Source organism: Helianthus annuus, chromosome 3 (genome assembly GCF_002127325.2).
Source record: "Helianthus annuus cultivar XRQ/B chromosome 3, HanXRQr2.0-SUNRISE, whole genome shotgun sequence".
Classification (NCBI taxonomy): domain Eukaryota; kingdom Viridiplantae; phylum Streptophyta; class Magnoliopsida; order Asterales; family Asteraceae; genus Helianthus; species Helianthus annuus.
The window spans coordinates 102,698,604-102,726,174 of NC_035435.2; the positions used below are offsets into that span (position 1 = coordinate 102,698,604).

Here is a 27,571-nt window from a genome sequence, read left to right on the forward strand (position 1 = left end):
TTAAGTTATCTACTTGCTTTTCACTTCCATTTACCATATTCTTTTTATAAAAACAGTTGTATAAAAACAAATACTACACACACACACACATATCTATATGTATAAATATATATATGTGTAATAGTAAGAAGAAAAGAATAATTTGTAATTAACTGGAAGAAGGAAGCCTAAGAGGATCAAGTCATCTTTAGAAACCCTAACAAGAGAGAAACATGATGTTATCCCTTTTCCCACAATCATTCCTTTCTTTTTATTTTCCAAATGTCAACAAAACACACCCCATGTATATATATATACATATATACAAATATATATGCAACATTCATAATCATCTTGTATGACACAAATCAACTATAAAAACAAGGTCATGGACAAATTAAAATCCATTTTCCTATGTGGGATTTTTCTCTTATATTCATTACAAACTTCATTAGCTTCGGTTGTTTCAACCGGAAACTTCAATAACGACTTCTTTGTAACTTGGTCACCTAGCCATGTCAACACTTCGGCTGATGGCCGATCAAGGAGCTTGAAGCTCGATCAAGAAGCAGGTAAAACAACATACACATGTTTTACCAAATCTGGATACTCTTTATTCAACAAACTAAAACATTTGTTACAGGTTCGGCTTTCGCTTCTAATGACATGTTTTTGTTCGGCCAAATTGACATGCCAATCAAGTTGGTACCGGGTCATTCAGCCGGCACAGTCTTGGCATTCTATGTAAGCCAAAATAAGTTCAGTTCACATTAACCCATGCCTCAATTGCTTCATCTTATTAATATTATTTTATATATATCTTTTTGTGACAATGCAGCTTACATCGGATCAGCCTAATCGAGATGAAATCGACTTTGAGTTCCTAGGAAATGTTTCCGGCCAACCTTATATTCTACAAACAAATGTATATGCTGACGGTTTTGATAACCGAGAAGAGAGAATTTACCTGTGGTTTGATCCCACAAAGGATTTCCATACCTATTCTATCTTATGGAATCTTCATCAAATCGTGTAAGCATTTTTTTGTCGAACCAATCTTTTCTATCGTTTGGCGGATTTTGTTCCAATAAGAAATAAAAAGATGGCCTTTCTGAGCAGGTTTATGGTGGATTTTGTTCCAATAAGAACATACAGGAACCATGCAGACAAAGGAGTTGCGTATCCTAGATGGCAGCCTATGGGCATCAGGATCAGCTTATGGGATGGTAGCAATTGGGCGACACGTGGCGGGAAAGACAAAGTTGACTGGTCAAAAGGCCCTTTCATTGCATCATTTGCAAATTACACTATCGATGCGTGTGTATGGAAGGGGAATGCGAGGTTTTGCAGAGCAGATAGTTCTAGCAATTGGTGGAATAAAGAGGAGTTTACTTCTTTAAGTTGGAAACAGAGGAGATGGTTTAAATGGGTCAGGAAATATCACCTGATTTATGATTATTGCCAAGATAATAAGAGATTTAATAATAATCTCCCCAAAGAATGTTATCTTTCAAAGTATTGATTTCCATCAAAGAATCTCTTTAGCTTATGATCCCAGTCATATTAATAATAATGAGTTCTGGTCTGTATATGTGTTGCATAAATCTTGACCCTAACCAAATTAATACTTTTTTAAACGCCCTGTTTCAACCCGAGCCCAATTTAACCTGTTTTGACCGTAGCCTGTTTTGTCCTGTTACCGACCCGCCCATTTTGCCAGACTTCAAAAGGTTTAAACATCTATTAAAAATCATGCATGAAATAGTTGGGATATGTGCTTTATAGCATATACTTTTGATAAATACAGATAATTAATCGACGTAATTAGGATTTTAATCAATTGCAATGTTCAAATAAAAAAAACAAAATTATGGTATAATACAAGAGTTCATAATACAAGATAAATATATGATATGATAACAGGAAAAAGCAAAGGATTGTAACTAATCCTAGTAATAATATAATGTAAAATGTACAATCTATACCTCAGCATACGTGAACAATAAATATTCAGTTAACGTATCTTAATGCTACTTAGATGTTGGATGAACAAATCATTCCAAGTATCGGTAATGCCAGGTAAGCACCAGTGCATGCAATCATCATGTTTCTTTCCACCAGCCAAAGAAGGATGAGCATCTGCTCTAAACTCACTCATACGCGTAATATCCAGTAACCGAAAAGCACTACCCTTAATTGCTTCATATAGGTGTTCGTTCACAAGCCGTGTTTCAACGTTTGTTCCATTATTTTGCACAGAAAAGAATTCTTCAACCTGAATGTGTTGCATGACGAAAATACTTAAAATTTTCAGTTAAGTTTTTTTCATTTTTTTTAATATACACTTGTAAATGATGGTGAGAGCTTACCTCATGTGGTGATAATGGCTGCAGACGTGCACATGAACCACCTTGGTCCCAGTCACCACCTTCAAAATGCCGAGGTGATTGAGTACGGAAAAAAAGAACGGTCCCTGGCCTTGCCTTTTCTTCCACGTATGATATCTAGGTATAAAAAAAAGAACTCAAATGAAGTATATGTGCATAATTCAAAATACGCTTTCATCTCAATCAGAAGGTTATGCATTATCTTTAAACGTTGAAAATGTCAACAAAAAACCGGTCAATGGATCAAACAAGTCGAAAATAGTTCATCCTATGCAGCAACCGGAGCTAGCTGTCTAGCACATGTATAATATAAGCTTAAAATTGCAATAAAAGCTTAACGCATATTAAGAAGAACAGTAGATTAGCAAAAATACTTACCATGTGTTTTAAAACTACATCAAGCCCGACTTCAGGAGACAAGGGCGGTATCAATGGCTGACCATTTTCATAAAAAAGCATAGGGGAGTTCACAGGATCAAACTTGGAAGGAGCCCACCACCTGATAAATACACATATAAGTATTGCCAGTTTCTAAACAAAGAGTCTGCATCTTCAATCAGAAAGCAAAAAACAATTGTAATATTACCAGTGGCCGGTGTTATATATGAGAATGTCATGAAAACTTGGAGCCTCGGCCCATGTTCCGTCAGGTATATCAACATCAACTCTGTAACCTTCTTTATACCCTAGAGATTCCAGCTCACCACCATTAGCATTGCCTGACCACCTGTATCAAAATATGACGCGAGTATCGCTTTTAAGACAGTAACCAATAACCAATTAAAAACACCACCACATATAAAGTTACATACATAGAAATAAACAGATGGAACTGTATATTGATAAGGGAAACACTAACGCAGTTATTAGACGTATTCGGAAGCCAAGACTGGTGACAGAAGTTAATAGTAAGGAATGTGATTACAGAAGAGTTTAAAGAAAAAATCTTGCATGAATGAAACACGACAATAAAAGCAGCTTACCTACCATAACGTGCCAACAGATTAGTTCGATGATATGCTATAGTGAGGTTGTACTTGAGAAACGTAAAGCCACGATCAGCTCCAGCAGGACGCCACTTCTTTACTTCATCAGTAACACGTCTCAGAGAACAGAAGAGAGAAACAAACATGTTCCTATTTAAGGAGTCACCAACAAACCCTGCACTGTTACAAGTTGTTAAAAGGTCGAAAAATAGCGTCTTATATGGAAGGAATATTGGATTTTAATAATCCCAACTATTCTCCGTTGGCCGCCAACAGTCCCACCTTCAAAAATAACTACTAGCAGTCCCAACTATTGACATATTGGCCACCAATGGACCCTGACTAACAGAACCCTAACGCCGTTAGTCTCCGGTTGCCGGAAAACCGTTTTTGTCCAGAAAAAGGTTTCTAAAGGTCCGATCTAAGGTTACAAAGAGGTTTGGTACGAAAATGTTGAGTTTTCCGGCCAAAAAGTTTAGTTTTCCGGCAAAAAAGAAGTTTTCCGGCGAAGAAGGAGTTTCCCGGTGACTTTAATAACTAGGGCTTTTTACTAGAAAAAGGTTCCCAAAGGTTCATAATAAGGTCACAAAGAGGTTCGGGACGAAAATGTTGAGTTTTCCCGTCAAAAATGAGTTTTCGGGCTAAAAAACGTTTTTCCGGCGACCGGAGACTAACGGCGTTAGAGTTCTGTTAGTCGGGGTCCATTGGAGGCCAATATGTTAAAAGTTAGGACTGCCAGTGGTTATTTTCAAAGTTGGGACTGTTGGCGGTTAACGACGAATAATTGGGATTATTAAAATCCAATATTCCTATATGGAATTATAAATACTACAATATCAAGAGCATACATGAGAAGTACAAGAACCCAATTGTGCAGCATAGGGCACTTATTTAAAAGGCGAACCTCACGTAGTTCTAGGTCAAAATTGGTTAAGTTTAGGGTACGCAGGAGGTTAACATACAAATACAGCCTGAGGGACATATGAGATACATGCAGCTTTTGGTTGTAAATGAAGCTTATTTAATTGTACATAACGCCTCGAAGTGGCTCGTGTTTTACAAACCAAGGTAGGCATATGCTAAACATTATGAACCTTGACTTATATGTGTGCCCAACAAAGTCAAAAATCTTAATGCACCTCTCAAAGAACCCACCCTAGGGACATAAAATTGCGAAACAACCTTACCTCTTAGCTTAAGCCCCTAGATTGCAATTACTTAAGTGATTTTAATACTCATAATGTATATTTCTTGCCAACAAGGCCGAATCCAAACAAAGAGATTGATAACTTCCTTCACTAATCATTACCAATCACCTAATTTTACTAATTTAAACAAAAAGGAACCTTAATACATGCACTTTTCATAGCAAACATATACAGAAGTCAAACTATGAACCAGTAAACCTGTAGTGATTATTAAAAACTTTGTATTGAATCCTATCCTATCCTATCTATAACCTATGCAATCTTACTAATAATAACTAGATTCAAGTGAATAATAAGTTACCGATACTAATATCCCTATGCGATTGGAGAAAGCGAATGGGATCAAACTGCGGAAGCGCACAGTGATTGGGCTGCCACCGCCACTTGAGAATCTCCTTGGCACCGGATCTATTACCAGCAATGCAATTCCATCCTTTGTATATCTCCTTACACGTCTCATCATACCGTCCAGATCTGACCGTCGGATCGTAGAACCACTTGCCTTCCGAGTAATCGCACACTGCCGCTGATGCTTCATTGTCGTTGATTTGTCCGGATATGTGTTGATTGATCGGTTTTATTGTTATAGGTGTGGTGGAGGAGGTGAAGTGGTGAGAGGAGTAGAGGAAAAGAGCGGTGAGGGTGATTATGGAGAGGAAGATGTACAAGTAGGTGGTGGAGGGAGAAGTCAGAGGTTGGTGAGGTCGTCTGTAGTGGTGGTTTGACGCCATTTGTGGTGGTGGTGATGGCGTTCCCGGCGTGATCGCCGCCGCGGTGCTCTGTTGGGGGGTTTTCCGATGGTTTGGTTCGAAAAATAAAAGGGAAATGCCAAGTAGATAACAAATAAATTCTACTTTTTTATATAGAAAAATATTAATATTTACTTATATAAACGCGTCTTGTTTTGTTGTTACACAGAGACGAAACATGTTAAGACTTAAAACGTCACGAATGAAGAGTGTTAAAAGGTAGATGAAACTTTGTAGCAAACATCAGCAACGAAAATTGTAGTTTACTCCCTGATCTAGCTGAAATGATGAAATTACCTCTCACATGAGGGGTAATTAACGGAGAAGTTAACGGGCGTTAGGACTAGGGATGAAACGTGTTAAGACTTGATATGTCAGGGACGAAGAGTGTTAAAGGTTAACGGAACTTGATGTTGTAGTTTACTCTATGGTTTTCTAGCTATAAGTGGATGAGGTGGGAGCGGTTGAGATGAAGACAAGATCCATAGCTGGACCAATACCCGCCAGCATCATCGTCGTCTAAACCAGATTTGTTGTCATTTGAACCAATTTCGCCACCATCGTTGTTGTTTGAACGTTGGGGGTATGAGGGCAGTTGAGATGAAGACTACTATAATAGGAGATCTAGGGGCTGGAAAAGATTAACCTAAATTGCTAAATTTTACAATAATGCCCCTTATTTATATTTCATTTCTCTACAAGACATGTTATTGGGTGTGAAATGTGAAAACTTATACTATCAACGGGATACACTTTTTTTTTCACATCTCGCATTCATCACAACACATGGTCATTGACTAGTAGAAAATAAAAATAATTGCTTTAAGTAAATAAGATGAAGTAAGTGGTGGACAAGTAGCTAAAGGTTATTTTTGAAGATTGATATTTCTCTAAATTTTAAGTTCTATTTTATTTAGAAAGATTACATTTTTATAACTAATGAAAGTGTTAAGTGTCAACTTTTGAATAAAAGTCGATCTTGGAGAAGGAATTTTCAAAGGAAGAAATCAAAGATGCTGTGTTCGGGTGTGGCAGTGACAAAGCTCCAGGTCTTGATGGTTTAAACATGCGTTTTATAAAACATTTTTGGTATTTGTTTGAAAAGGATTTCCATAATTTATTCTTTTGGTTCCATAGACAGGGCTCCATCAGTCGTGGTAGTGGTTCCTCTTTCATAGCTCTTATTCCCAAAACTAAAGACCCGGTCACTCTTTCCAATTACCGTCCGATTAACTTGGTGGGGCTTATTAGCAAGGTTATTTCTAAAGTGTTAGCGAACAGGATTAAGAAAGTGCTGGGTAGTGTGGTCTCTGAATCTCAATCGGTTTTCTTGAAGGGTAAGTTTATCCTAGACAGACCGCTTGTTGTTAATGAGATTCTGAATTGGATCAAGAAAAAGAAGTCCACGACGTTCTTTCTCAAAATTGAGATTCTGTTTGTGATGTTTGGTAACAGGTCCAATATCAAATTCCAATGCGGCAAAGGGATGAGGCAAGGAGACTCCCTTTCCCCCTTCCTTTTTTTGGTCGTTATGGAAGCCCTTTCTTGCATGCTGGATAAGGCTAGAGGGGCGGGGGTGACAAATGGAAATCGGACTCCGAACCACGGTCCGAGATTGTCTCTTTTGTTTTATGCATATGACGCCATTATTTTTGGGGAATGGTCGAGAGTAGAAGTGGTCAATCTGGTTAGAATTCTCCGTTGTTTTCACCTTTGCTCTGGGCTTAGAATTAACTTGTCAAAGTCCAATCTTTTCGGAGTTGGTGTGGGAGTGGAAGAAACCGAGAACATGGCCACATTCGTGGGTTTTAACACTGATACCCTTCCTTTCAAATATTTGGGGTTAACGGTTGGTGCCAACATGAACCGGATTAATAACTGGAGGCCGGTTATGGACACTTTTAAAAATCGTCCCGCGTTGTGGAAATCGTCTCTTCTTTCGATAGGTGGGAGAGTTACCATTTTCAAATCCGTTATGGAAAGTCTTCCAACATATTACTTCTCCTTATACAAAGCCCCGACAAAGGTTCTAAAAGTTTTGGAATCCTTGATTAAAAACTTTCTTTGGGGATGGTCTAGTGATACGAGAAAGATGCACTGGGTGGCTTGGGACCGTGTGGCTCTGCCTAAAAAGCTTGGCGGGATCGGATTAAACAACTTAAAGGATATCAATGTGGCGCTTCTAACTAAATGGGGGTGGCGATACAAAACAGAACAAAATGAGTTATGGAGAAAGGTCATTGCCGCTATTCACAAGAGTAGGTCGAGCTGGGAGTGTATTCCCTACAAGAAGTCTGTGGGAGGTGTCTGGGGTAACATCGCAAAGGTTATCTTTAATACCAAGATTAATGGGGAACCGTTAAGAAACTATTTCAAAGGGAAAGTAGGAAACGAGTCAGAAATTATGTTCTGGCACGACTTTTGGCTCGTTGATGAACCTCTTAAGACCAAGTTCCCTGGGCTTTTCAATCTCGAGGCAGACACACGTTGCCTTATTAGTGATTGTCTCCGGGCTCAAAACTTGGACCAGAACCCGGTCTGGTCTTGGATTAAGCAGCCGCTGGTCACCGAGTTTAGAGGGGAGTTCCAACATATGTGTTCGCCGTTGATTGGAGTCAACCTTTCATACGGGGAGGACTGGTGGAGTTGGATTGGGGGTCGGGTGGTGAGTTTTCGATCGGGGCCGTCAAATCCCTGCTTCATTTCGGTTTAGACGTCAGCAACAGGTACGTTATGCAGTGGATTAGATGGGTCCCTTTGAAATGCAATATTTTTGTTTGGCGGGCGAGCTTGGGAAAATTCCGTCAATGGTAGCTCTTAGAAGGAGGAATATTCAGGTTGAAGACATCAACTTCCCTTTGTGTAACTCTGGGAGGAAACTGTTGAGCGTATTTTCATGGCTTGATCGGTTTCGACGATTGTTTGGCAACACATAAGCTCTTGGTGTAAAGTGACGAATATCTTTGCGTTCGGCTTCATTAACTTACTGGAAGCTGGAGATAGTTGGGGGATATCGGAAAGGAAGAAAGAGTTGGTGAAAGGTTTAATTATGATCGGATACTGGAGCATTTGGCGTGCGAGAAATAATCTCAAGTTTTCCGGGAAACCGATTTGTGTCGAAAGCATTATTTGTGAGATAAAATCTTTGGTTTTTTGTGGTATTCGAATGGGTCCAGGTATAGAAATACGTCATGGGATAATTGGTGTAAGTTTGTTAATGTGTAAGGTTCCTGTTGTTCTCTGCTGTCCCGTTTTGGGTCAGTTGGTTTTCTAATGAAGTTTACAGTTCAAAAAATAGAAAATAAGAGATTTTTTTTATTTTTTGTGTTCTTTTTTTTTCGTTTCTGTCTTTACATTCATTTTGTTTTCATCGTATCGAACCTTAAAGAACTGTGATTGTTGACATTATCGATACATACAGAGCCGGCCAAGAGGGGGTGCGGGGTGGGCGACGGCCCAAGACTCAAACTCCTTGAAGGCCTGAACTTTTAAAAATATATATATTATTATATGGTGATTGTGTGTATATATGTTTGTTTGGAAACGGTAAATCAAATTGAAGCTTGGCATATATGTTTGTTTGGAAACGGTAAATCAAAAACTTTTTAGGCTGATATGTTTTCAAAGCATTACTCCCTTTTTACATATTTCCTTTTTTCTTATTGTCTCTGTTATTTTTCTTCATATTATATGTAATTTTTTCTTATTGTTTTGCTATTTTTTCATTTTCAATTTCAGTTCTTTTATTTAGTTTAAAAGTGTTATCTATTATTAATTATTTAAATTAAATTTAACTAAACAGTTATTAATAAATTTTGAATTATAAAAAACTAACAAAGAAAATACAATTTGGTCCGACCACTTTTTTTGGGTTTTTTCTTTTGTCGTTTGTAGCGAGTGCATTTCCACTCGGCACAACCCACAGTTTGATTCCACTAGTTTATATATGTATTTTGTTTATTTATATAAAAATATATATATTTTTTTGCGGCCCATCTTTTCATTTATTCTAATGTTTTCTACTATATAATGTATTAATTCAAATATATTTATCTTTTTCTTTTCAAATTTAAGGTTTGAAATTTGAATGTTTATTCAAAAAATCTTGTTGAAACTTTGATGTTTAATAGACTTTGTTTAGTGTTAATTGTATGTTTAGAATTTGATTATTTGAATGTTTTTGTTTAATGATCGAGAGTTTTGCTTAAAAAATGCTAGGAGAACCACATTGTTCTCTTAGTAAGTAGGCTCGATCATTTTTGCTAATTTGTTTTAACTATTTTATAACAATTATCGGTGTATTATGGGTTTTTAGTTTTTATATATATAATTGAATGATTGATAAGTTTATATTACATGGAGATTTGCGAATAGGGCCCAAAATTTATGTTTCGCACGGGGTCAATTTTTTTTTTTTATATTTTGTGATTTTTGGAGACGGGCCTAGATACATAAGTTGTAATTTGTATGCTTTGCCTACATGGTATTGCCTTCGTCTCCACATCTCTCTGGTCATCATTGTCATTTGTCATGGTTAAAGAATAAGAAAATAAGAAGAAAAAATAATACAAAAACCATGCTTGAATATCCTGTTTTTTATTTTAACTTTCATTTATCTTAGTTTCCTTTTTTTTCTAACTTTTTTCTCTCAAATATTCAAACATACACGCTCAGGCCAGGGGTGTGGTATACTGCCCCTGGCCACATCATCATTGCTAGCGCCCCATAACGCCCCTAACCCACTTTCTGGGTGCCAAAGGGGGTACCATCGTCCTCTTCGCCATGCCCTTAACGGGCGTTAAGGGCTGCACACTTGTCAATGGCCAATCACATTTTTTTTGTCTATATTTACAAACACTCAACTTAGCATACCACATCAGATTTCAAACCAATTTTCAAAAAACTATCATTTCTCACTATCCACCTCATCACCTTCTTTTCCCTTGAATGGTTTGTGGTGTGGTGTGGTTTGGGTTTGCGGACGGCTCCAAATTGAGCCGTCGGAGTTGCTCTAAATTTTAACTCTGATGCACAGGTGTTATAACTATGATGCACCAAATTTAGGCATGCTTTGGTGGTATTTGCCGGATGATTAGAAGTTGTTGCATCATCTTTTATTTGCTTGATTTGTTCGCTTTAAAAATAGAGAGAAAACTAAATATTAAGCTTATAGTTTGTATACATATTTGTTATAATGACATTTTTTACGAATTTGTTAAGACCAATCATTAACCATGTTTACACATTATGGAGACGTAGAAACACGTTCGGGCCTGATTTGGTTGGAAAAATAAATTCTTAAGAAATTTTGTGGTGGCCGGCTATCAGCAGCAGTTCAAGTTTTTGAATGTTTGGTTAAATCTAAGCATGGATGGCAATGGTGGGTCTTGACCTTTTAAATAAGAGAAGGGGGGGGGGGGGTTGTTTAGAAATCGTCAACAACTTATTCACTCTTGGCACTTGTGCATATGAACAAGGGATTCACCTAGTTTAGTGACATGGGTGCTCCCGGAAATATAAAGTATACATATCCACAAATCCCAAAAGGCTGTGGTCTTTGCGTTGCAGTGGTAGACTTATTTAACATCAGCATCTTAGCAAAAGAAAGTAAGGGCATCAAGAGATATTCTTCATATCAACATTTAATTAAAAAATGAAACAGCTTGTTTGAAAAAAAACACTCAAGCTCAGCTCAATTAAAATAAGTTTACAAATCAAGTATTTAGCTAAATATTTCAAGTTTTTTCTAAACTGGAACTGAAAGATCTACCATAAAAGGCCTACCCCCTGCCAGACCGCTAACTAAGAAAGGCATCCATCTTAAAAACATATGGCTCCCTATTTCTATTTCAATTTCTATTTTTATTAAAACAGAAAGAGAAAACAAGTATGCACTTGAGAAGATCAACATAAAGTATTGAGATATAGGAAATAGACATAAAACATATAAGCATTTAGCAAATTTTTAAACTTATATCAAATAAAAAAAAGATTTAAAGTTCGACTATAGATTGGAGGGGTGCTCCAGGCTAGGGCAGTAGTGCAACACCAAAGCGACGCTTAAAGACCCCAATAGCAAGCTATTGTGATGGGTCTTTCCCCATAAAAAATAAGATTAATATCGAGTGAGCCGATGGCCCACATATCAGATATTAAACTGATAAGAACAGATACTACACTTGATCTTAGCCAAAAGGCCGAGAAAGGTATGCTTAATCTCTTCTTTGGCCGCCGTTTAAATAGGCAGTACTCTCATAATTAGTTTATTCATTCGGCCGATGTGGGATTCTGAGACACTCTTTCCCATTGGTTTCTCAAGATTAAAAAATACCATAAGTTAATGCATAGATCCTAATAATACTAGCTTTTTACTAAATGTAGCTGACTGAATTCATTTTACCATGTGTCTTAAAACTACATCAATCCCAACTTCAATAGATAAGGGTGGTATCAATGGCTGACCATTTACATGGAAAAGCATACACATATAAGTGAAGAGAAACAGACATGTTCCTATTTTAGGAGTCACCAACAAACCCTGCACTCTTAAAAGTTGTTCAGTTTTCAAAATAGCATCTTAAATGAAGTTTAAATAGAGTACAAAAAAAAAAAAAACCCGGTTGTGCAGTGTAAGGCATATATGCCAAGCAACATAAACCTTGATATGAGAATCACATGATGATTCAGATTTTGGGTGGGTTAGATAAGCCAAGAGTGTAGGTTCTGCTATGGCGGGAAAGTGAGTGGGTCTACCACTAAATTTCTTAGAAAACCACCTCATCATTTTCTGGTGTCATACACCGAAATGAGGATGCCAAAACGGGACGCCCAGGGCTTGGGCGTGAACAGTGCAACATAAGTGAGTCTAAGAAGCTTGGATATGTGACAATGTGTATGGGTTAAAGTTTTTTGCCAATAAAAACACGAGTACATCACTGGACACGTATACATGCACGTCAACCTCGCACACTTAGTCTTATGGTACAGGGTTGCATGTAAATAAAAATCATAGTAGGAGAATAACAGAAATTGGCGGGTTTCTACAAGTCTGGTTCGTAAAGAGATACAAGTGGCTAAAGGTGCAGTCTTTCATACAAGGGCTTTTAAATGGATCTCGTGGGCTCCGGCCAGGGTCCATTTCTTCATTTGGATAGCATTAGACGGTAGTATTCCAACTAAGTTGGCTCTAGTGCGGAGGAGAATGCAGCTTCGTGACACTGAATGCACGTTTTGTAACAATGTCGGGAGTCGGCGGATTGTCTTTTAGTGGCCTGTCCCTACTCAAAAACATATAACTCCCTTTTCTTTTTTGTCAAAATAGTAACAAAAATAAAAGGAGATGCCTGAAAAGATTAACACTTAACAGAAGGAGCAAAAACTCCAAGATAACAGAAGGAGCAAATACTAAACAAGCATCCATCTTATTAAAAAATGAAATAGATATGCCTAGCTAGAAAGCCAGGTTTATTAAAAATTGACTGCAAATTGGAGGGGTGCGCCAGGCCAAGGCAGTAGTGCAACACCAAGGCGACGCTCAAAGACCCCAATAGCAAGCTATTGTGATGGGCCTTTCCCCATGAAAAATAAGATTAATATCGAGTGGGCCGATGGCCCACATATCAGATATTAAACTGATAAGAACAGATACTACACTTGATCTTAGCCAAAAGGCCGAGAAAGGTATGCTTCTTCTCTTCTTGGGCTGCTGTTTATATACACTCTCTCTGAATCTTTGTATTCTTCACTTAAGCGATGTGGGATCCTGGGAGACATTTTTCCCATAAATTATTAGTACTAGCTTAATTATTGAGATTATTAAATGAATGACTCTAAAGCAACCCTCCAGATCCAAATCCTTTCAGAAGAATTCATTTTATAACATGCATATATTATCCATAAACTCAACCTGAAAATTACTGTTCTAAACTCAAAGAGCTCATGGTTGCTTACTTGCAGCACTTACAACAATACATCGGTTTTAGGAAACAGAAGAGACAATAGATAATTAAGAGAGAATATTTGGATCCATTCATATTTCAATTCTAATACTACTCAAGGTTTTCTGCGATTTATAGGCTTACAACTTAACCTGAATAATAAAGACAGCCCACTAATATAAGGAATAATTCACCCACTCCTCAGCTAGACTCACTAGTCAGAAGGAAACAACTCCTCTTCATATGTGTACCATCATGGCACGCGTCAATGGATACATTATCACGTGTGATTCTGTACACTCCTGTTACCCTAATTTGCTAAAGAGCTGATAAATTACATAAATAAATGAGTACCTTTTCAATGTATATTATAACTGTGACATGTTGACTCGTAACAAAATGTACCTGATCAAATGAATAATAATTAACAGTGGGTGAATGTGTGGCGTCGAACGCATGGCTTCTGTTGTTAGCACAATGCGAGCGTCTGAGTCATATGATGATTCAGATTTTGGGTGGGATAGACAGGACGAGAGTGAGTGAGTGTGTGGTTTGCTTGCTTGCTTGGCAGGTACCGGATAGATAGGACGGTGATGTTTGGGGATTAAAAAAGTCAAATAGCAACTTCTTTGGGTGTTCATATTTTGATTTTTTATTTGATTTGATGTACATGTGTTTATCCCTTAGGTTTAGTAAAATATGCCACATTATCCAATTTTTTTTTTTTTTTTTTTTTTTTTTTTAACTTTCAACATGTCATTTTTATCCAATTGTTTAACCCAGTTAAAATAAGTCAGTTATATGAGGAGTAAACTGGTTATTTCAGATATATTTTTTTTACTTTTCATTTTTTTCGCCGAATAGAGTAAACTGTCGTCACTGAGGTTTGGTAAAATATGCCACTTTAATCCAATTTTTTCATGCGATTTTTGTTTTTCAAAACATGTCAATTTCATTCAACTCGCCGGTTGCAATCCCTTCCAACTTATCCGATCTTCATCTACCTAGACCTTGGGGTTTCCCTAACTAAACACCATTATTAACGCCACAACATCCACCAATGCTCTCACCTGATCTAGAATACCCTCGCCTGAGAGTCTCTTAAGATAATGACACAATTGGGACTACCGCGAAGACAAATGTTACAATGGTGTTGGGAAGAAGGGTTTTGGTGTTGGATTAATATTGACGGAGTTGTGATGTCGACGACTTCATGAAGACACCATGCCAACAGATTCCAACTCTACACATCTCTTGTTCCACCGCATCGTCCACATGTGGCACCACTGCATATGTCACAGCCTTATAAGATACATCCCACGTTATAAATTTATTTAAAAATTGGGGGAGGAGGGTTGATTGAAAGTTGGACGAAACTTGCATTTTGAAAAAGTCAGCAACAAAAATTGCACGAAACAATTTGGACTAAACCTCATGGATCGAAAATAACAATTTACTCAGTAAAGAAATAATGAAAAATAAAAAAAAACATGTGGGGAAATTGTGACAACGGCACGAAAACGGTATCTTCTGTACTTTTTTAATAATTATTTATTTACCTGCATTTATGTGTTTTAAACGTCAACAAACATTATATGCTTGCATGCCATACATTTAAATCATGCATATTACATATTTCATTTATCGCATTTCGAAACAATTTAGGCGCTGCGTCGAAACAATTAGTAAACAAACCGATTAGACAAGTTGTGTCAGCACAGCCTCAGTATTCAGTTAGTTAAACGATAGATTTAGGACTTAGATATAGGTCCGACATAAAAAATATATTAAAACCCAAGTGGGAGAACAAGGGTTTACAATAACACTTTCCGGAAGCCTAATAAGCACTAAAACATGTCCGAAACGCATTATAAACAACGAATTTTGCAGAAATTCAGCATTACAAGTTAAAATAACATGCAGAAATAGTGATTAAACATCCAGAATAATTTGTAAAGTGTCGGGATTGAAACCATGGCACAAAAAGTACTTCATACCTAATAAATTAAACAATTTAGCACTTTAACGAACCGACAACTGAACACTATCCAAAACACTAAAAATGAACTAGAAGCATTGTTTTAATGTTATTTAGCTAGTATTGGTCATAAAACACATTAAAACCCTTAAAAACACTAAAACACATATAACACCTAATTTAAACACTTAAGTTACATCCTAAACCCTTAACTTCCAAACTTTTGCACAACCCCCCGCCCCCCTACGCTTGAAATTGAGGGTCAACATGAGGGCCCCACTAGCGCTCATGTTGTCTCACGACGTTAGAATGTAACATCCGTGAAAAACGGATATCCGAAATCCGACCCGTCTTGAATTTTGGATCCTAACCCTTGAGACTCGAAACTTTCGCGAATTAAATAACCTTTGAAAGATTTTTTCTATTTATTTATCAATATAGTCAATTATTTATTTGGTAATTAATTAATTATTTAAATAATCATTGTTAAACATTTATTTAATAAACAAATTAAACTAAGTACTTACAAAAGTAACTTTCAATTTTGACGTAGATTTTTAAAAAGATGAAGCCATACAGCAACATATTTTCATGGATCACCATGTTCCTTTTACACCTCCATGCAACTAATTTGGCTATATTTTATTAGAACAAATAACATCACAATGTTGTAGATAATATACCTCTCTTGTAAGTTGCTATTTTGCGGCTCAAAACAAAAGTCAGAAACATCACAGCTTTTAATTCAATTTTTACAACCGTCTGATTTTCCGGAATTTTAATCATGCCGCAATAAATTCCGCATTTCCGTTTTGTATAACCGACCAAGAAGTTTAAGCCACAATCATGGCTCATACGTTGATCATGCTACCTATATATACTACGGTTTCGGAAACGTGTATATATAAATGGCTTCAGCCATCTTGACACCCTCACAACTTCACAACATTTATCGCATATCCTTACACCCTTGCTGGAGAGAAGCCGACGCCGCCGAAGATCGGAAACAACACTCACCGCATCTCGCTTGAACCGCCAACACCTTCGTCGGAGTCGGAGAACCCTCATACCCACTCTCGACACCACCATCTCACTTCTCCGTTTTGATAACAAGTCGCCGGAAAGATCAAGACGTGCTGGATGATCGAAGAAGACGACCGGAAAATAGTCGCGAGTTCACGTCGATGGCCGTTTCGGTATATGTTTCTTACTCCTTTTGTTTCGCGTTCCATCTTCTGTTGATATGTATCAAATCCCGACACTTTATAACAATTCAAAGAACCGAATGTATGAGTATACGTAACAGTTATGTATGTTTTTTTTAAAACTTAAAAGATGATGGCCTTTTTCCTATTTTGATTCGGTATATTTTCTTATAACCAGTTATTCCTCATGATTACACTAATAAAAATTTTATGTTCCTAACGTTAATAAACACATAAATCAATATGAGAATTTTGGTGTTAGACATCAGTGTTTTGGTTGGGTGGTTATAATGAAAAAGATGATGAACAGTCATGTTCTTTGCTTTCAAAATGAGTTTTATAAAACCACCCACAAAATATATATTTTATCGTTGCAATATTTCCAGTTGTTAATTTTAGTACATGGTATATACACTGTCTAGTTAATTAATCTATTTCTAGGATTATCATTTTATAAACTAACAAGTTCCACATCGTAAACCTATTTTGAGACTTAGTTTTTGGTTTAAGAAAATAAGTCTTCATCATATTATAAACAAATATTTTATACCATTATGTTGTTTTGAAAATAAATAATTCTAAGAAGTTGTTTCGTATATAAATAATCATAAAAAGTTATTAATAAGTTAAATTATAATATTTATTCAAATCGTAAACCATAAATATTAGGGTTATGTTTAACCTACAACTTTTAACGAGTTCGTCACGTGTTATTTTAAATATCTAGGAATAACCATCTCGCTCGTTCTCTTGGATTGTTCTCAATTCTTTTCCTCGCACGTTATTTCCAAGTATTCGCAATGCAACCAATGTGAGTATACATGACCCATTTTCTATTTTACACTTTTGGGTGCTGTATGCATTTCTAAATCAAACACACTATGTTAAACATTTTTGCACTCTCAATCCACATTTCATGTGAATCTATTTGACTCATGTTAATCACGTTATGCTACTGTTAAACATTTATGACTGTGTGTTCATTAACTTTGCAAGCCTCCCCTAACAATGGCAGCGCTGTAGGTTGAGAAACGCCCCTCCCATAATATTATGGGTATTGTTAGGTTTATTCTATGTTACTCATTTACCACCCTTCTAGGGTTAGGCTATGTTAATTGCGTTAAACTTTGGTTTGAACACATAGATATCATCGTTACGAGTATAACTGTTAATATGAAATCATGTAGTCACGTGGATTTGAGCATGTTAAACTATTTCAAACATATTATACTATATTCAAACTTGTATACTCGCCAACATGTTTTGTTGACTTTATTTTAAATGCATACTGCAGGATGAGGAAGTCAAGATTTGAAGAAATGAATAGGATGGCCTAGAAACCCACTTTTGAAATAAACTATGTTTAATGTTTGTTATTTCCTTTTATGACAATGTATGAAACTTTGCAATTTTAATAAATGAAATTTAATTATATTGTCACATGTAGTGTTATGATGTTTTGAGCAATTTGTTCGTCTCATCCCGATGTTTCCGCCATCGGTTGGGGTGTGACATAGAAGATGGATTGTGGTTAAAGAGTTTGTTTGATGGAAGTTTAGTATGTTTGAAGTTTATAAGGACCTAACCTCCAACATTATCCTCAATGTGAGTTCGTTTTAGGATCGATTCCGATACACCGTTGACTGCGTAGATCTCGTATCTTGTGCTCCAAGTACGAGAGTGGATCAGACAAGAACAAGTTAATTATAATTTGTTTTCTATTGATGATATGACAATATAAAACCACGAAAACAGTTGGACAGAGTTTCGTTACTCTAACATCCAAAGGTACAAATGAACAAGACATCACTAGTATTTATAGGACAAGCCTATCCGCATATACATAAGTGCGGATCAACATGTTTATACAGATCATCAAGAAATCTAAACTTTAAAAGATGAACATAAGAAGAACTAACATAATCTAAAGAAAATCAAGTGTTTCTAGTGTTGTTTGATGTATGTGATGAAGTTGTTGTTGTTGATCTTCTGTTTTTTATTAGATCCAACATAAGTAAGCGTGTTAGAAGCTTAGATCTAACAAGTTTAAGCATGGAGAAGATCTTTGAAAATGAACTTGAAAGTGGTTTAAACTGGATTTCTCATGATCTTGAACCTACTAAACTCATGGATGATCAAGTTTATAAAATAAAGTTTCATTTAAGTTTACAAAAAACTACAAAGAAGTTGGAATCTAAGTAGATCTATATGTTGAGTGTATAGATCTAAATTACTACACATTTTTATGAAATTTCAAGTTCACCACATGAAAAAGTATGATGATTTTTAGTGATCTTTACTTGCTAAGTTGTTGAATCTTGAGTTTTGATGATAAAAAGAAAATAAACACATGTTTTGATACATAGGAAAACCTCCATAAATATAAACTTTTGTGAAACTTTTTCTACGAAAATTGTTCAAGAATGTTTACCAAAGGTTTTCCCTAATTTTTATACAAAATACAAGCTAAAGAAATAGAGTTTTCTTCAAGAATTAAAACTACTATAAATATGTATGTTTTTAGGGAAAAATATATACATTTAGTAGTCACAAAATTATGTGCTATGTGTATATTATGTGTAATATATATTAGTGTATATTTAGGAACTCAAAAATACAGTAAATACTCCCAAGTAGTATAAACACCAAATACACATAAAAATACACAAGGAAATATTTATCAATAAAATATACAAAATCACCCATAAATTCGTGTATGGACAAATACCAAAATATATATATTTATATAAATATATTCCTTAACAATTCATGGACTTGGAATTGGACAATATTTGAACGAATATATATATATATATATATATATATATATATATAGAAAAATATATAATTACTACAATTAATGGGAATTATACAAAAACTGGACAAGTAATAAATATATATATATATATATATATTTAACAAGCATGACAAAGTATATATAGATATAAATTTAAAAAACATGACAAAATATATATGTACTACAAGCAAATCTTAAAAATATAATATTTTTAAGGTATATAATTCCAGAAAATACTAAAAATCATAAGACATGATTTTTGGCAATCAGCACAAAATACATAAGTATTTATAGATAAATACAAGTATACTTTCCTACTTATACTTATACTAAAATAATATTAGAAAAATTATTTAACAATTTACATATATTTATTTTGGAAATAATATAAGTATCACATATGTCGATTTTCAATCCCGTCAAAGTCTCGAATTTTCAATTGACTAGTGACATGTAGTAACCGGAAGGGTGAATATCATTAATCGAAATTAGTTAAATATTATTCAACTTATTATTCGATAAGAAAAAAAATCAAATTAAAAAACTATGTACATTATGGGAACTTTGGAAATTCTGCTTTCGTTATCTTTTTATAAAAAAAATAATCGCGGTTAACTTTTTTTCAATGTTCAGATATAAATTTTATTAAAAATGGAATTGTATTCAAAATAAAACATTTTTTTATTATTAATAAAAGAAGCTATGAGACATCTTTGTTGCATATTGTACATGTGATAGTTTGGTACAAAAATGCACTCACCACCAAGACTCATCTATTATATTATATTTTATTATGCTATGCTATACTATACTATATTTTTATATTTGAGTGACGATGAATAGTAAATATATATTTATTTATTATTATAACCTTTTAGCTTTTATTTCGTTATCTTTTTATAAAAAAAAATAATCGTGGTTAACTTTTTTTCAATGTTCAGATATAAATTTTATTAAAAAAGGAATTGTATTCGAAATAAAACATTTTTTTATTATTAACAAAAGAAGCTATGAGACTTCTATGTTTCATATTGTACATTGTACATGTGATAGTTTAGTACAAAAATGCACTCACCACCAAGACTCATCTATTATATTATATTATAGTATATTATACTATACCATGATATGGTATGCTATACTATACCATTCTATGCTATACTATATTATACTATATTTTTATATTTGAGTGACGATGAATAGTAAATATATATTTATTTATTAATTATTATAACCTTTTAGCTTTTATATTTTTTCTCAAATATATACTAGTTTAGAATAACGATGCTAAATTACTTTGCTACCTCTAAGCTTTACTGAACTTACCAAATGATCCGTAAACTATCTTTGTCGTCACAGTTGTTGCATGTTTGTCACCATGGGTTTTGCATGTGCTGGATCCCTGCCGCAACGCACGGTTCGTAAACTATCATTGTCGTCATGGGTTTTGCATGTGCTGGATTCCCACCGCAACGTGTGGTTGGGAAACTAGCTAGTTGTTGTTGTTATTATTATTATATTGATTTTTTTTGTTTTGAAAAATCAAAAACCTAATAAACGAGAATTTTATGTAATTATTATTAGGTCGACTACTAAATGCTAGGGTGTTCATAGTTCGGTTTAAAATCGTGAAACCGGTCAAACCAGACATCAGTTTGGTTTCGTGGTTGGTTTTTCAATATAACTTTCTGTGGGTCAGTTTCAAATATCTCAAACCGTGGTGAACGGTTTGGTTTACGATTTATACTCAAAACTGACCGTATAAAACTGAACGGGACCATAAAGTTAAGTATAGAGTAAGTTTTCAAGAACTATAATAGATCTTTTTATTCAATCATTTGTATATTTTAGAGAAAAATGCAATTTGCATCCCTGTGGTATGTGTGAAACATCAACCTGAGCCCCTAAATTCATTTTTTGTTTTTTTGAGCCCCTGAGCTTATAAATTCATAACACTTTGAGTCCCTCTGTCACACTTCCGTCTTTTTGACTGTTTGACAATTGTGAAATGTCCTTTATATCCTTAATGATAAACACATATAATCCCTAATTCCCTAAATTGCTCAAACTGATTCATAACACAACTGATCTCATACGAACCCTAGAACCCTAATTCCCAAATCGATCGATCCAACCTGATCTATTGTGAAGATGTCTCAAAAATCCGCTGCAAGCTCATCTCAGGGCGGGGAAGCTTCTCAATTCCTCTATTCATGTGGTGCAGCGACTTGGTACAAGGTTTCAAAGACCGAAGCTAATCCAAATCGACGCTTCTTATGCTGTGTAAGTTAAAATTATAGAAGAAAGATTGAAGTTAACTATATGGCTATTTCCTGATTGATGTGTTTTTACAAAAGAAATATTGTGGTTTTATACATGGTTGTAAAAGTCGCTAGGCGCTCCCTAGTCAGTCGACTGGGGAGTTGAGAGTACTCGGTCTAGGCGGAGAGTACTCGAGGAGTACTCGGACATCTTAAATTATAAAGAAATTACTTTTTGGAGATTAAATATATGTCAAAAAAACATAAATTTACTAATATTTATAACAAAATACGTGAAAATGATATTTATTCTTTAATATGATAGGCATAGAAATTATGTTTTATTATTATTTAAGTCAAACTAGGCCCGAATTGACCTACTAGATCCAATTTTGGCCGAGGTTGACCGCGTTTTACCGACTCCGAGTAATTAGGCGGAGTCAAAGAAAGTCGCCTCGGCAGCCTACCTTGTAGCGACTACTCGAGGAGTACTCGGCCTTGGAAACCTTGTTTTACAACCATGGTTTTATACGGTGGGCTGATACACCTTCATCTCCACCTTCAACCGTCTCTATTTTTGGCGGGACTAAATTAGGGCTTAGTAATGAATTTTGGGGTTTTTAGAAGGGAAAGAAATCTAAAAGACGGTCTTACCCCTGTAGCAAACAGTCAAACAGAAGGAAGTGTGACGGAGGGACTCAAAGTGTTATGAATTTATAAGCTCAGGGGCTCAAAAAACCAAAAAATGAATTTAGGGGCTCAGGTTGATGTTTCACACATACCACAGGGACGCAAATTGCATTTTTCTCTATATTTAAAATAGCTCAACTAATTTAAATATATGGATTATATTGTTTTTTTAACGACAAATTTGGATCATTGACGGACCACTTGGTGTCATCAGCAAAACCACCCAATCATATCCATCTGCACTAGGCAAACGCCTATAAACCAATTTAGGAGGAAACACAATAAATATTGGAAAAAACCCCTTGTGGGAATCAAACCCAGGACCTATTGGTCCCAAAACCTTATCGCACCTCCAAAATGCCACTAGTATATAAAGCCACGGGCATATGGATTATATTGTTAGAATGAGAATTTACCTTTTATCTCTAATATTGATAACTATGATGTTCGCTATAAAACAATAACTATTGAAATGGTATTAATGAAATCATATATCCAAATTTTCTAAAGGGTAAACAGATGAACAAGCCAATTATGTCACACCTCGATTTTCGATTTATGCGGAAGCGTATGACGAGGTGTGGCTAGAGCGGCAATCGTTACAATCAATCGAGTAAACAACATATTTAAAACACAAAAGATGTTCATCCGTACATTTGTTTCGAAACCATAATTTACAATACAAACATCTTGTTTGGAATTAAAAACAACTACAACTTTACTAACATTGTTCAAAGTTTAAAACAGTTCCACATAACATGATAACTGAAAACGAATGACATCTCAAAAGCTTGAATTCTTGATAACAACACGAACATATTTTTCCAAAGCCGTCCACTAATCTCCTGTAATACATGTTAGTTTTGAAAACGTCAACAAAAGTTGGTGAATTCATGTTATTTAGTTTTTGCATCAAATGAGTCTCCAAAACATTTGAAGTTGTAAAATTTGTTTTGTATAGTATGATGAAAAATCGTTTGATCATTAGTGTTTTGCAAGGACACTAATATGTATGCCAGAATAGGAGGCAACCAAACCTTGACAATTTATCGTGTGTGTCAACGACACTAGTTTGGATACAAAGGCACTCTTAACGATCGCCGTAATCATTGTCGTTAAGAGTGGGGCTTGCCAAATGTTCCTCGGTACTTGTTATTCCTTAATGGTCCCTTTATTTTAAACACCTATCCGCATGTGATCAAAATAGTTTCATGGTAAGCATCATACTTATTTGGAACATGTATACATACCCGAAAGTTTAAAACTATAAACAATCAAAGTAAAAGGGGAAACATGAACTCATAGATTTGCGTTCCGTGCAAATATCTACTCGATTCCTGGTTCGTTGTTTGTTTCTCGACCTACAAGTGTTCTAATCTTGTTAGCCAGGTTTATGTTTGTTTATCGTACAAGTATTTCATCTTGTATATCGTTTTTAGTTTCTCGTAATCGTTTGGTTTCTTTGTTTGTGTTTTCGTATATATATATACATATATATATATATATATATATATATATATATATATATATATATATATATATAGAGTGGGGATCCTATGGGAAGTGTGTTTTTCCTAGAAAGTCTAGGAAGCGATCTGGGCCATCCAATGAGTGTGTTTAATGGTTGAGATCATCTTGGTGGCATTTTGGTAATATGTGTTTCATAAAAATAGGATTACTTAATTAATCAGGGGTAGATTTGTCATTTAGCTTGTTTTAAATATGGAAATAATTGTCATTCCATAACCACCCACATTTCATGCGATTTTTTCTCTCTCACTCTCTCCCTTTCTCTCTCTCTCTCTCTCTTCCTTCTATTCTTCATGAAGAAACACATCAAGAAAACACATCGTATTAATCTTCTTGCTAATCTGCTTGCTGTTAAAACACAGCATCAAGAAATCCTCCAGCATTACCAGCATGGATTGTAAAACACAGCGTATGAATTTGCTTGCTAATAAAACACAACTGTTTGAATCTGAATGCTAAAACACAATTGTATGAATCTGCTTGCTGTTAAAACACAACTGTATGAATCTGAATGCTAAAACACAACTGTATGAATCTGCTTGCTGTTAAAAAACACAACTATATGAATCTGAATGCTAAAACACAACTATATGAATCTTCTTGCTGTTAAAACACAACTGTATGAATCTACTTGCTGTTAAAACACAACTGTATGAATCTGCTTGCTGTTAAAACACAACTGTATGAATCTGAATGCTAAAACACAACTGTATGAATATGCTTGCTGCTAAAACACAACTGTATTAATTTGCTTGTTGTTAAAACACATCGTCAAGAAAACGGAGATGATACGAACAGTATTTGAATGGCGATGATGAACTCGGAGATGGTGGAGATGGAGAAGTGTTTGATGATGACGAAGACGAAGAAGAAGAAGGTTGCGAAATACAAAAAATCTTGGAGAAACAGTTTCCATAATTATAGGCACTGTTAGTTAATGAGAGATAAAATTCCAAAAATAAAATAAAATGTCAAATTACACAAGTGCCCTTTTAGTTAAAATCCCTCCATGCCACGTGTCACATTCTTATTGCTTCCTAGACTTTCTAGGAAAAACCCACTTTCTACCCAACTCCTCCTCTATATAATAATAATACTTGTATTTTTATAAAAATCTAGTTTTTATAAAAATTGTTACTTATGCCATGTATGAAATCTTTTTAATGCATAAGCTTTATAGAGTGTGTGACGGCTCGTATTTTGTTACAATCGTTTACTACGTGTCGGCTTGATTTATTCGTGTCGTTTGTCCCGTTCGCGTCGTCCGTCTCGTTTATGTCATTTGTTTAGTTTGTGCCATTTTATTTTGTCCAAAAGTCCATCTCGTCCAAAGTGTCCGAATTTGTCCGTTTGTATATTTGCATGTTTATGTACAAGGGTGGACATTACATTTTATAGTCTTATTTTCAAGTGTTAATATATATTTTATAATTTTTGTAGTTGTGTATAAATTTTGTATTCATTCCTACTTGAACTAAATACATATTATACATATAAAAAATATGAGGAGGAGTTGGGTAGAAAGTGGATTTTTCCTAGAAAGTCTAGGAAGCAATCAGAATGCGACACGTGGCATTGAAAGATTTTAACTAGAAGGGCAATTATGTACTTTCACAATCTATTTTTATTTTAGGAAATTATCTTCAAAAACTAACTATCCATGTACACGAATGAAACCGATTTCCTCCATAATTTTCGGAATTTTTGTTTACGAATTCGGATCTCAATAATTCTTTCGTTTTCTTGCTCACAAGATTCATCGCTGATTGTTAAACTTTATCTGGAATCTATCAGCATGTTCTTGGTACTGTGTTTTAACAGTTAGAGGGTTAAAGTCAATGTTTTTATAGATCCCATAATATGAATGATGTTTGGTAATGCTGGATGATTTCTTGACATTGTGTTTAATAGCAAGCAGATTAATACCGTTGTGTATTAGCATTTATGCTTGTAATGCTGGAGGATTTTTGACGATGTGTTTTACCATTCATGCTGTTAATGCTGGAGGAGTTCTTGACATTGTGTTTTAACAGCAAGTAGATTAATACAATTGTGTTTTAGCATTCATGTTGGTAATGTTGGAGGATTTCTTGACGCTGTGTTTTACCATCCATGCAGGTAATGCTGGAGGATTTCTTGACATTGTGTTTTAACAGCAAGCAGATTAACACAGTTGTGTTTTAGCATTAATGTTGGTAATGCCGGAGGATTTCTTGACGCTGTGTTTTACCATCCATCTTGGTAATGCTGGAGGATTTCTTGACATTGTGTTTTAACAGCCAGCAGTTTAATACCGTTATGTTTTAGCATTCATGCCAGTAATGTTGGAGGATTTCTTGATGCTATGTTTTACCATTGATGCTGTTACGATGGGTGACATTTGTCACGATGTGTTTTCTCGATGTTATGTTTCTTCATGAAGGATAGACGGAAGAGAGAGAGAGAGACGAGAGAAAGGGAGAGAAAGAGAGAGAGAAAATCGCAAGAAATGTGGGGTGGTTTATGGAATGACAGTTATTTCCATATTTAAAACAAGCTAAATGACATATCTACCCCCGATTAATTAAATAATCCTATTTTTAAGAAACACATATTACCAAAATGCCACCAAGATGATCTCAACCATTAAACACTCCTATTGGATGGCCCAGATCGCTTCCTAGACTTTCAAGGAAAAACACACTTTCCGCAGGATCACCACTCTCAAAAATATATATTTATGATACTTGATAAATCTTTTTGAAAGTATATATTTTACCTAAAATATATACTTGTCAATTTTCGTTTAGAAATCTTTTATAAAACATGAGTTCATAACCTTGTCCAAGAATCCGTTTAACCTTGTTTAAAGACTTCAAATAGTTCCATAGTTACAAATTTCATTGTTTAACAAATTTTTGAACATAACAAAATTTATAAAATTTTTGCCATAGTTTTGTTTGAAATAAGGATTTTTCCCAAGTTTATACAACTTGTGTTCAATTTATTTCAACATAAAACATCATCAAGTATCAATATTCATCATAATTTGTCAACAAAAGTATCATGAACATGATATAGTTCTTAACTTTCCCAAAAAAGAAACTTTATTCTTAGTTTTTGCCAAAAATTTGTAGAACAAGATTTTATTTAAAATTCTTGTTTTAGATGACTCATATAGTCATTTGAAGCACAAATATGTGTTCAGCACCTTTTCTACTAACATATTTCATACTTTTGATTCTTTCCAGAAATGGAAACTTTAGTCAAGAATTTTTTCAAAAATTTATTTTCTTGGATTTAAATGATTTCTCATACTTCTCTAGCATGCATGTTCATGATAACCCATGCTCATCACTTTTGTTGGTGAATCTTGGTTGATCTAACATGCATGTGTTTAGATCATGTTTTTATACAAAAATAACCAAGATTCATGTTCACTAGTCTAAATTTCTCCAAGTTCATGCCAAAATCATAGAAAAATCATAAGATAAAGATTGTGGTTTTGGTTTTTCTTAATGTTTTTCATGTGGGTTTTGTTTTGGTTTTGATTCAAGATGAACTTGTACATATTGTTTAATCAAAAATCATAAGAAGGTAAAATGCTAGTTTTGGTTCTTACTAGTTTGCTAATAAAAACAAGATGAAGATATGATGATCCAAGAACTCCAAGACTTCTAAGGTGCTCCAAATGTATCTTCAAGTTTTACCAAGACCTTAGTTCATTCAAACATGCTTGAATTGATGTGTTTTGAATTTTGAAAGATGAATATGGAGGTGTGTTTGGGTTAGTCGAATTTTGGAGAGAGAAAGAAAGGAGTTGAAATGTTGATGGAAGTGAGTTAGTAGAAAAGATATGAGGTGTATGCATGTATGGACTTCAAA

General features: G+C 34.9%; 2 protein-coding genes, 2 long non-coding RNA genes and 2 other non-coding genes across 7 annotated transcripts; 2 read left to right on the forward strand and 4 right to left on the reverse strand.

Moving 5' to 3' along the window:
- The first annotated feature begins 320 nt into the window (after nucleotides 1-320).
- Nucleotides 321-1,531, forward strand: LOC110929149 (probable xyloglucan endotransglucosylase/hydrolase protein 10). Its single transcript, XM_022172271.2, has 4 exons — nucleotides 321-551; nucleotides 623-723; nucleotides 818-1,011; nucleotides 1,099-1,531. Exons 1-4 carry the CDS (start codon nucleotides 338-340, stop codon nucleotides 1,499-1,501), a joined length of 912 nt encoding a protein of 303 aa, XP_022027963.1. The 5' UTR covers nucleotides 321-337; the 3' UTR covers nucleotides 1,502-1,531.
- A 302-nt stretch (nucleotides 1,532-1,833) lies between these two features.
- Nucleotides 1,834-5,383, reverse strand: LOC110929150 (protein trichome birefringence-like 13). The gene is made up of 6 exons (XM_022172272.2): nucleotides 4,862-5,383; nucleotides 3,350-3,527; nucleotides 2,953-3,093; nucleotides 2,745-2,865; nucleotides 2,349-2,483; nucleotides 1,834-2,254 (listed from the first exon to the last, which is right to left on the reverse strand). Exons 1-6 carry the CDS (start codon nucleotides 5,289-5,291, stop codon nucleotides 1,994-1,996), a joined length of 1,266 nt encoding a protein of 421 aa, XP_022027964.1. The 5' UTR covers nucleotides 5,292-5,383; the 3' UTR covers nucleotides 1,834-1,993.
- A 5,940-nt stretch (nucleotides 5,384-11,323) lies between these two features.
- On the reverse strand, nucleotides 11,324-11,519 carry LOC118490747. Its single transcript, XR_004889997.1, has one exon. It is a non-coding gene; the product is annotated as a U2 spliceosomal RNA (small nuclear RNA).
- Nucleotides 11,520-12,797: 1,278 nt separating this feature from the next.
- LOC110929151 lies at nucleotides 12,798-12,993 on the reverse strand. The gene has a single exon (XR_002586866.2). It is a non-coding gene; the product is annotated as a U2 spliceosomal RNA (small nuclear RNA).
- A 3,152-nt stretch (nucleotides 12,994-16,145) lies between these two features.
- LOC118490318 lies at nucleotides 16,146-17,788 on the forward strand. Its single transcript, XR_004889203.1, has 3 exons — nucleotides 16,146-16,420; nucleotides 17,157-17,240; nucleotides 17,724-17,788. It is a non-coding gene; the product is annotated as an uncharacterized LOC118490318 (long non-coding RNA).
- Nucleotides 17,789-23,010: 5,222 nt separating this feature from the next.
- LOC118490319 lies at nucleotides 23,011-27,571 on the reverse strand. Of its 2 annotated transcripts, XR_004889205.1 has the most exons (4): nucleotides 27,309-27,571; nucleotides 23,477-23,538; nucleotides 23,215-23,361; nucleotides 23,011-23,022 (listed from the first exon to the last, which is right to left on the reverse strand). It is a non-coding gene; the product is annotated as an uncharacterized LOC118490319 (long non-coding RNA). The 2 variants fall into 2 exon arrangements; XR_004889204.1 differs by lacking the exon at nucleotides 23,477-23,538.